At 36.0% G+C, this 10941-nt stretch overlaps 1 protein-coding gene across 1 annotated transcript; it reads right to left on the minus strand.

Moving 5' to 3' along the window:
* Window positions 1-4343: 4343 nt before the first annotated feature.
* On the minus strand, window positions 4344-9049 carry smtnl1 (smoothelin-like 1). The gene is made up of 6 exons (XM_016541445.1): window positions 8750-9049; window positions 7138-7149; window positions 6230-6774; window positions 5830-5944; window positions 5392-5543; window positions 4344-5216 (listed from the first exon to the last, which is right to left on the minus strand). Exons 1-6 carry the CDS (start codon window positions 8804-8806, stop codon window positions 4883-4885), a joined length of 1215 nt encoding a protein of 404 aa, XP_016396931.1. The 5' UTR covers window positions 8807-9049; the 3' UTR covers window positions 4344-4882.
* Between the last annotated feature and the right edge of the window lie 1892 nt (window positions 9050-10941).

The following is a 10941-nucleotide window of genomic DNA, read 5'->3' on the forward strand; positions in this document are numbered from 1 at the left end:
AAATAAAAATGCTTTTACAAATACATTTTACATTGTCCTGTTTTTTTTTGTGCAGACACATAGCTGTGTCTAAACATAAACTTTAAATTGTTAAGTAATTTATTATGTTATATTAGAACTAGTTATGAAACAATAGAAGTCTATGTCCCCTTAGACAGCTAAGTAAATGTGTGTTGATGTAGTCGATGAATGCTTATGTAAAACGGGAACAGGACAAAAAAAAATTAAACATGGGCCAAAATGTCCTCACTATTCAAAAATGTCCTTACTAACTTGTCATCCGCAAAAGTAAAATTATGCATCTATCGATGTGCACATGTTTGTTTGATGGTTTTACGAGTAAGAGATATGATAGGCAAATTATCCTGCTATGAAAACAATAGAAGGATAAGTCCTCAGTCAAACACATGTGTAGTTTGCATGAAAATGTACAGTCGTCGGTCATTATCGCAAAATGAAGCCCTTCCAGGTCGTAGCTAAAATTCCTGATCATATTGTCGGTTAATTTATCCGTTAATTTAGTTAAGTCTTTTGCTACTGTTTGGCTGTATCTGGTATTGGATTTTTGGATGTTTGCAACATTTTGGATTTTAACCAAAATCTCTCTATAGGTCAAGTCGAGTCAAGTCACCTTTATTTATATAGCGCTTTTAACAATACAGATTGTGTCAAAGCAACTGAACAGCATTAATTAGGAAAATAGTGTGTCAATAATGCAAAAATGACAATAGTAAACACTAATTTTTCAGTTAAAGGCAGTTCATCATTGAATTCAGTGATGTCATCATCCAGCTCAGTTCAGTTTAAATAGTATCTTTGCAATCATTTGCAATCAAGTCAACGATATCGCTGGAAATGAAGTGTCCCCAACTAAGCAAGCCAGGCCTAAAGAATAGGCCTAAAAGAATGTGCGTAATTATGGTGCCATGTGCCACTCAGGAATATTGAAACATATTGAACTCTTTTAACAGACTATGAACATATAAATAATGTAAATTTAGCCTATAACAAGCCTATAAAAAGTTCAACTTAAAAGTAGCTCGTAAAGAATGTATAATTCAGTACATTCCATTTTAATTCAGTTTAGACAATTACAGTCTGTGACAGCTAAACGCAGGTCCATAAAAAAACATACAATTCAGATTAGATTGTATAAGAAACAGAAACTTCAAAACAATAGACGTGAATTCAAGTTAATTGCGACATTTTTCCCCATCATCTCAAATGCAAAAAGTTTCCCAATTTACCAGAATTCACCTGTTTCACAGTAAGAGAAAAGTGACACCTAGAGGACGGTTGAAGCCCCATTATTAAAATCACATACAGGAACATAAGATAAGATACATACAAGTATATAACAAAGCACAACTTTTGGCTTACAATTTTATCAGTTACCAGTGGTTCACAAATACGCTGTAAAATAGATTTTGAATTTATTTTTACTTGAAATAAATTTACTTGACATAAGTGTACTTCTTTAATTGCTTAGAGTCTTGTGTCTCTAATTATGATCCTACTAATTTGAAATTTGTATAGAAATTACGTTCCATTCCAGCTGCAACTGGCAGTGAAGGTTAAATCTGAACATATAATCACATCTCACATTATGTAGACTTCATAGTGTCAGTAGGTTGGTTAACTGGATCTTCAACATCAAACTATTTGGACTTGACTAGAACATAAACCATGCCTGCCAAATACGTATTTAGCACCACATATCATTATCATGCACACAGAGCATATATTAAATAGGCCAGTGCTTTTTAGAAATTGTTTTTAAACTCACTTTCTTTTGAGATAGTAAGTTAGAACAGCCATCTGAAATAACAAAGTAACAAGAAAACATCAAAATATGAAAGGTGAATATTTAAAGTAGTTGAGGTGACTTTCAACCAAAAGTTGAAATGAAACGTTAAAAATCTGAATTCAGTATCATAGGGATGACATCATCAGTTCTTGGCTATTTATCAAAACCGTATCACATTGTCTTCTATGGAGCTTCTTGATCCTTTGCATATATTTTTCCCCCAGATTCCAAAGTAAGGGACAACAAAATCCTGATTTACTCTTTCACAACTTTAATCTGATTAATCTTTATTCATATCCTCAGTCACTTTGATTCATGGGGTCCAGAATAAAATTTTTATTGGTGGGCCTCCAGCATACAGTCCCCCCTCATTACAGGGTTCTCTGCATTAAAGGATACCAGATAATCCATGTGCTGACTCTGTGGCTGTTGGCTGCTGGCCGGGTGGGGGCCAGCGTTTCTCAAATTTGCTGAAGAACAGTGGGTCGGTGAAGGGCCCTCCATACACAATGGTTTGCAGCAGGTAGACCAGTGCCACTACTAGGCTGGAGACCAGAAAGAAGGGAATGAAGGGACGAAGATGTGTCCACACAACTCCCACACAATAAGTGAGGCCACCATGGTCACGGTAATGGGTGGTCTTGCGGGATGTCGATGATGGCGGAATGGGCGAAGCGAGGCTGTCTGAATCCATGTAATTGAAAGACTCTGAATCAGTGGAATCCATGGTTGATGGTTATATATTGATAGTTGATCCATCCAGGAAATCAAAACGAACAATGATTAAATACTATGGAGCATCCAACAAAGGTAGATGTTCCAGATGTCAGCATTTCCTGAGTAATGCATGATCCTGTGCGTCTTAAGGCGATCTGTGGTCTTCTCAGTTAGATCTTGACAGATGAAACACAGTTTGCAGTGAATACTTCAGAACTAATACCCTAAAGACAGATTCATCGATTTCCTCATGCGCTCTTATTTCTCTCTTTTTCTGACTCTTAACTCTCTCTGTGGGTGTTTGCATGCACGGACAGAGCTGGTGTCTGTCGGGACCTCATAAGATCACCACACCAGTTTCATACCAGCCGCACTCAGGGAAATAGAATACTCTGAGAGAGATACTCTGAGAGAGTGCAAACGATGTAGGGATAAGATTCCTATGTGTATATATAGCACCAAGTGACTGGAACATTTGGATGAAGAGGGTGTCAGAAACAGTGACACTGAGCCATTTACTTCACTGTGTCAACCGCCTTAAATTCATCTGTGTTGAAATAGCATGTGCACCTTGCATAATCATTTTCCTCTCTTTTTTCTTTACCTCCCTTTCACTAGCTCTAACCAGCACAAACTTCAAGGCGTAGTTACAGTGAGGTGATTTATAGTTTCAGCATAGAGCAGATGCCCCTCATGGGTTTCATGTTCTAAAGCCATCAAAACAAAAACTGCTGACAGAATTCAGTCAGCGTGACTTCTGTTTTGGAAGTCACTCTGTGCCCTAAATAAATTAAACAGGAGAGAGAGCGATGTTCTCTGTTCTTTAGGGTTATTGTGGTTGATTGGATTAATTACACACTTTCAGTCTTTTGGAATCAGTTTACGTTTTGTTTTTGTAACCATTTGACTATGATATATCAAATGGTATCTTTTTACTTGTTATAAGTTGAGTTATGGAACACTGCTATAAAAAAATAAAAAATAAAAAAATGGACCCACTGCTCTGAACATTTTGTATGACATCCTTATTTAATGCACCTTATTCAGATCATTAGCACATTAGGAGAGAGCTCCATGAAGCTCCATCTGTATGTTAGATAAGAGAGACATACAAAATGTGCAGAGCAATGGGTCCCCAGGACCAGAGTTGACATCCACTGATGTAAACAACGCTAGGGCTGTGTACAGATCGATACTGCCATACTTATCGCAGCATAAAGTACGCAGCATGTGAACTGTGAAATGTGTATAGAAATGTAAAATGTGTAGAGGACATAGTATATATAATGGAGAACACTGCATAGAAGAGGCCTACCCCATAATGCAAAGTACTTAAGTAGACCTTCTATTTCCAATTCAGAATGAGGTAATCTTATTTGAAAATGTATTTGAAAATGGATAGCCCAAGTATAAGCTCCTCCTTATCTTGACATGTGATTGTAATGACAATATTAAATATATAAAAATGAAATAATGAGATAACTTCCATTTTGATAATAGAAAAAACATAGGTTTAGAGCAACATGAAAATGAATTTGCATTGTTTCATTCAACTATAATAAACTATATTATATAAACTATAGTAACTGTATTATTAAATAAATTTGATTAATTTGTATAGAGAGAAAGCTTAAAAAATCTGGCTGAGGGACAAACCTAAAATGCACAAATTGTTGCATATTTACCCTTTTATGCATTAAAACAAAGAAAGAAAAAGAAATGGAATCTATTATGAACCACACTTTAATTGGGAATTGAATGAAATCTTTATACTTACACTTCAAAAGTTCTCCTAATTGAAGAATCACCCTTCAACATAAAATTTGATTAAAAAGCAAAATAACTGTTTATTTAGGTGATAGTAACACAGAATGTGACAATGCCGTGAATAATAAATAATGCAAATACTTTGGAGACATCTGGCATCACTTTCTAAATTTTAGTTCAACAACAGAGCTTTGCTAACACGGCTTTGCTAGTGTTTAGAGCGAATAGGCTCAGAGCTAATGTTTCGAGGGTTTTTTTGTTTTGTTTTTTTTTGCCATGAAACATTGTACAGCTTTTAATGAGTCAGAGGACAATGTGAGATGTGAATTTGAAGTCAGTAGTCAAACCAAAATGTAACTTAAAATGTATAGGCCTGAAAATATAATAAAAGTCACGTGTTCAAGCATTTGAGGAAATGAAAATCTGTATAATGAAATACCTATACAATCCCAAACAACTCAACAAAGAATAACACATTCATCATCCACATTAGACACAAAAATCACTATCCATACCTTCAAAAAAGCAGATTATGACAACAAAATTATTCTGACTCTCCCCTTTCCTTTTTCTTTGATTTATGTAGTTTTTCTATTTTTCATTCAAAGCACCTGCATTTATTACATTTTCATTCTGATCTGTCTCTTGTTCTGTCTTTCTGTCAGAAGCTGATCCATTTTCCTCTGTCTCCTCATTTTGTTTAATCTCATCCCTCTCTCCATCTTCATTACCTTCAGAAACCCCTTGATCTTCTTCTTTGTTTTTGTCCTTTTCCATGCTCTCCTTTTCCCTCCTCTCTTTCTCTGTCTTTGAGAGGTGATGACAGAGAGCCTGTACATAGGTAAAAACACACAGAGGATCTGGGTTGTTGCCCATTAGTAACATGTCAGACACTTCCAAAAGGGGGCAGCAGTCAGCAAGAGATCTGGAATTGAAAAAGAGTTTGTTTTATATTAACTGCAGACTCTCAGATGTTTGACAGCTATGTATGAAACCAAAATGCACAAAAATACTCTTCTGCACACACCACATCTTTTTGCCGTAATGTAATACTGCTCACATATTTACATATTTACACACACATTCAAATGTCAACATACTCTGCTGTACTGAAGGCCAGAGTGAAATTCTTCTCCCGTTCACTTGCTTTGAGGGAGGAGAAGTCAAAAGCAGAGGGAAAGAAGCGATGAACGAGTGCACAGAAAGCCAGGCCATCACTCCAGGAAGAAGAGAAGTTTTCTATGTTGACACCCTTTGAGATACAAAATATTACAAAAATAACTAGATCTCACAGGAAAACTTCCACTATAGGTCATACTAGCCTAATGTGTTTTGCTCATACTAACGAATGTAGTTTTGTTGGTGAGCACATACTCTGAAAAATACTTAAAAATACCTGTGTAAAATGCAATATGGCATCCACCCTTACTAAGGTATATAGGGATCTTGAGTTCATGTAACATTCTGATTATAACGTGTTTTTAAGAGTGAGTGTTTACAAAATTTGTGTTTCTTAGGAAGTTTTAACTTTAGTTTACCTCATACTTCTGTGTTTTGTTCCTGCACCACTGCAGAATTTTCTGTTTAATTGATGCTCCACCAGCCATACCTATAGATGTCCGTTGGACTTTAAAGTTTCTGACACCTGGAGTCCTACAACAAACCAACATATGCTATTCACACTAAAGACACAGCAGGCTACAAATCCAACAGCAACGGCAGAGAGATACTACTGAACAAATGGACCTATTTAATAAGCAGAATTAATTGCTGAAGATGTCAGTTTTTTTTTTAGTTTTTTTTTACATTAAATAGAGAATATAACAAATGTGTGGGTGATCAAAACTTCAAAGCATATGGTATTGTGACAGTGATCCATATGATTATGAGGTTGATGATAATAATATAGAAAGATATGGTGTTAGTGAGATGACTTACTGGTCCTTCTGAAACTTGGCCATGGCCTCTCTTTTGGCCGAGGGTCGAGCAGATGACTTGGTGGGGGCTCTGAGAGAAGAGGATGGAGCTTTTCCACTTTTTCTTCCCAGATTTTCTGGTTTGTTCTTGATATCTTTAGTCTCTTTTTTCTCTTTTGTTTCTCTTTCATCTTTATTTTTAGTTTTGCCTTCAGTTTCTTTTGTTCTCTTGTCCTCTTCTTTGTGCTTTACCTCAAGTTGTCCCTCTTTGTTGCAGGAATCATTCTCTTTCCTGTGAGGGTCGTTGTTACTCTTCTTTTCTTCTTCCACCTCACTTTCTTTGTTTTCATTTATCCCTATCTCTTTTTCTTGTTCTCCAGGTTTATGTTCTTTGATATCCTTCTCTTGTTCTTCTTTCTCTTCCACGATGTTGGCATTCTCTGTGACTCCGTCCTCTCGCTCACATGCCTCACTGTCACTGGCTTCAGCTTTTGTGTTTTCATGGTTTTCTTTGTTTTTCTCATTAGCCCCACCCTCTGTAGTATCAGTCCCACCTCCTGACTCTGGCTCTGCAAGATGATGCACTTAATTAACAAAGTCTGGAATGTCGGACACTCCATTTGTATCCACTTGTATGTCGCAGCTTTATTTACGTGAAGTGAGAGGGGCTATCAGACGCCGATACTGGATGACAAAATAACCTTATAAAATGTATATACTAGATGGATCATATTGTAGTTTATAAGGTATAGGGTCCCACTATATATTAGGTGGCCTTAACTACTATGTACTTACATAAAAGATAAGTACAGTGTCCTTATTGTGTTCATATTGTATTGCAAAACACTTTTGCTGCTATATTGAGGCGGGATACGGGTAAGGTTAGGGACAGGTTTGGTGGTATGGGTAGGTTGTCTCTGGGGACTTCACATGTTTGGCATCCTGTGAAGGGCCCAGTCCAAACAAAAAATTATACCAAAGTACAAAATTACAAATCACAGTGTATCTCTACAGTGTATGCACCAGCCAGTTTTATATAGGTTTAAGGGTGGGTAAGGTGTAAGGGATGGGTCAACAGTGTAATTATAAATGTAATTACAGAAATTAATTACAGATGTAATTATATGCAGGTATTTTAAAGATATAATACAATGTAAAACATGTATGTACACAATAAGTACATTGTACCAAATTATTAATTTAAATGTAAGTACAGAGTAGCTAAGGCCACTTAATATAAAGTGGGACCAGGTATAGTTGTGTAATTTGGAACAGAACTATAGTATTAACTAGTTAGCCTCTAGTTTAGAATGCAGTTAGTCAATTAACCAGCATATTGCTAACTGATAATAATTGCAGGCTACTGTTTATGTAGCAAACAATGCTACAAAAGCATAAACAGAAAGATTCTAAATTAGTAGCCTGTAATTAAATTGGTATAGTATTTATTTTTTCCATCCTCTTCTGAAGATCTGTTATATCAGGAAGTATATACTGTCTTATCTATCAATCAGTTTTTCATCAAGATATTCTTTTTTTACCCCTTGTGATGCACTACATCTCATCCCTGCCAAAGGGTTTATGTGTAATGTTCTCAGTTTGATATAAGGTAACATGAGTGTGTGTGTGTGTGTGTGTGTGTGTTTAGAGGAGCTCTCCCAGGTGTCACATGAGGTCATGACTCACCAGTTGTTAAAAAAGAGCTGTAGCAATGAGCAGGTGGGAGGGTGAGCATTAGTAAATGTGTTCTCATATCGAATTACCACATGTAAATTAAACCAGCAAAATTATCAATCTTATAGCACTCCTGATAATAATTACATAATATTGTCATTATTATAAGTTTTCGACTTGGAATGCAACTTCAGAATGCAAGACAGCTTGCCTGCATGTGTGTCTGTCTTTGTGTGTGCGTGTGTGTGTGTGTGTGTGTGTGTGTGTGTGTGTGTGTGTGTGTGTGAGAGAGAGAGAGAGAGAGATAACAACATAATGCATGCATTTCAATATAATTATGGTGGGAAAGCATCTGCCTCATATTCTGTTTTTTTTTTTTGTATTTGTAAGGAAGGATATTCCAGAAATCTGACTGGTGTGAATATATGGTTAATTACTAGTGATTTTTATTATGTTGATGGTCAGTTTCACCCCAGCGTAACACATTTTAAACAAATGAAAATCAACCAAACAAACAACCGGAGTGTATCTCTACAGTGTATATACCAGTCACATCTTTGCGCATGAAAAATCATTGCATTTACTCACACTTTATATGGCGGGTCTTTGTAAGTCCCCACATAAAAGTAACATAACATTTATCATATTATTTGTGTGATGTTAATTTGTTTATTGTCAATAAATGGTTAGCTCTCTTAAAAATTCCAAACATTTGCAAACATCATGTCAACCTGATGCATCATGTTTTTGAGATGTTAAAAAGGCCTTGGGGTCTCTCAGACAGAACACGAGGGTTAATGTGAGATAGTGAGAGAAATATAGGAACTGAAATAGAGAGAATCACATGATAATTCACTGCAACAATTACCTGGTCACTCCTTACCTTTGTTTCATTGGTCACAGCGATATTCTCTGAATCCTCCATGTGTCCAGAGTCGTCTGTTCAAACGGAACGAATCTCCAGTCTAACTACAGTAATCACTGAACTGACAGACAGACAATACTGTCTTCTTCCTTCTTCACCTCTGTCTTTCTTCTGATTTCCTTGGTCTCTCTCGCTCTCTTCTTCCTTTTTTCCCTACCCCCCTCCACCCCCTTCTGTCTCTGTCTGACCTTTTAAACAACACACGCTCCAGAAATAGTGTAACACTGGTAACACTGGCTCAGACAGACCCACTGAGCAGCTGTTAGTGCTGGTAACCAATACACAACATTACACACACACACATAGGAATAAACAGTACTGACGCACATCCAACATACTGTACAGACAAACGTTTATGACAGAAATAGCCTTTAATCTTTTATTTGAATATGAACTGGCTTAATCTTTTTGGACCTTATTTGCATACACTCATACACTAAGATAAAATTTACAAAATTGGGGTGGTACACTTTCAGTAGGTACTACCATTTACTAACATGTACACATTAGGTACTAAAATGTTACTATATATATCATAAATGATCATAGCCCCCTAATGTTTCCAGTTACTCAGTTTTGTCTCTGACATTCACAAAGAGGGTTTCTTGATGCTATTTTGGGGTTTTATGCAAATGTGATCAAAATAGCAGTTTGAAAATGAAGGTTTTGGACTTCATCTTACGCTTTCACTTTGTATACTTCTTTATCAAAGCAGACTGTGGTTCATTATCTCTGTGGACATGTATAGTTCTTCTTATCTTGTAGAAGAACGTCTCCCTCAACACAAAGCAGATGGTTTTAAAAATAGACTGCTATCTTTGCTCTCATTCACTCACTGCCCATGATTATCTGTTGTCTTCCTTCGCCTCCTTCTCCATCCACTCTGTGCTCACCTCTCTGTATGAACACATGTAACACATGTGGATGTGCATTTTATTGCTCTTTATTTAATTAAATTATTAATTAATAAACATATCAACCCTTAATTCAAGGAAAAAGTGGTGTTAAAAACACCGAAAAAGTGGTGTTAAAAACACCAAATTTGGTGTTAATATTGGTGAAGCTAAGATGCTATTAATAAATGCCAATATGGTCAATATGCTCAGTCTAATTTGTAGAGGTAATTTTTGGTAATTGGTTCTACACTTGGTTGGTCGTAAAAGAACCCCAATCTCCCAAAGAGTGGATGTATGTTCAGATCAGAAGAGGGCGCCAAATATGCAAATATTTACTCTGCAATCACTTCACAACCATTTGAAGTCGCGCTGTAACATTAACACACACACACACACGTTAGGTTTTTGTGAACTGTGGGGACTTTCCATAGACTTTTATACTGACCATTTTCTATCCCCTAACCCAACCCTAACACTAAACCTATACCCTTACAGAAAACTTGTTTACATTTTTACACTTTCAGGTAAACATAATTTAGTTAGTATTGTTTATTTTATTTATTTATTTTTTTTCCCTCGTACAAGCCAATCCCCACAATTTCAAAAAAATTCAGGTTTTACTATCCTTGTGAGGTCATTTGGTCCCCATAACTTAGGGAATACCATACATAACAACAACAAAAACAACAACAACTATTATTATTATTATTATTATTATTATTACAATTAGTTAAATTAATATTACCGTTTATTTCAATAATCTAATCTCGAGACTAGAAAGCTGGTGTAACATCTTAACATAGGAAACTAGAAGTTTGTCAACATCATAGACAATAATATATATTTGTATCAATCAAATATATTTGTACAAAAGGAAAATGTAACATTATACATTATTGAAAGCTTTCTTCGGAGTTAAGCAGAAAATTACGTCAAGCCCAATCATTTTAAAATCAAAGTGATGTTATTGAAAGGCTCTGTTATAGTGTGTATCAAATTATTAAATAAGCGTAAGATGAAGCCAGAGTCAGCAGTTTTCAAGCACAGAACAATATTCTGCAAATGTTTTCTTACAGAAATAGGTATCCGGGCCTCAGGCCTGTTTTAGGCTTCTCCTTATTTTTAAATATTAGACATCCATCAATTAGTGATGAAAAAAATTGCTACGCTGGTGGAAACAACACCAGACCGTGCTGCCGCGACTGTCAAGAGCGGCTCGACGGTGTTTAGTGTCCAGCA

The sequence above is a fragment of the Sinocyclocheilus rhinocerous genome, unplaced genomic scaffold (assembly GCF_001515625.1).
Source record: "Sinocyclocheilus rhinocerous isolate Xijiao unplaced genomic scaffold, SAMN03320098_v1.1 scaffold818, whole genome shotgun sequence".
NCBI lineage: Eukaryota > Metazoa > Chordata > Actinopteri > Cypriniformes > Cyprinidae > Sinocyclocheilus > Sinocyclocheilus rhinocerous.

Bases quoted from the DNA above. Each gene is read 5' to 3' on its own strand.
- smtnl1 (XM_016541445.1), bottom strand. From the start codon at position 8,806: ATGGAGGATTCAGAGAATATCGCTGTGACCAATGAAACAAAGGTAAGG. The intron at 5,945-6,229 runs GTAAGTCATCTC...GGTTTGTTGTAG, and splicing joins GCCAAGTTTCAGAAGGACCA to GACTCCAGGTGTCAGAAACT. The intron at 5,544-5,829 runs GTAAACTAAAGT...TGTATCTCAAAG, and splicing joins ACAAAACACAGAAGTATGAG to GGTGTCAACATAGAAAACTT.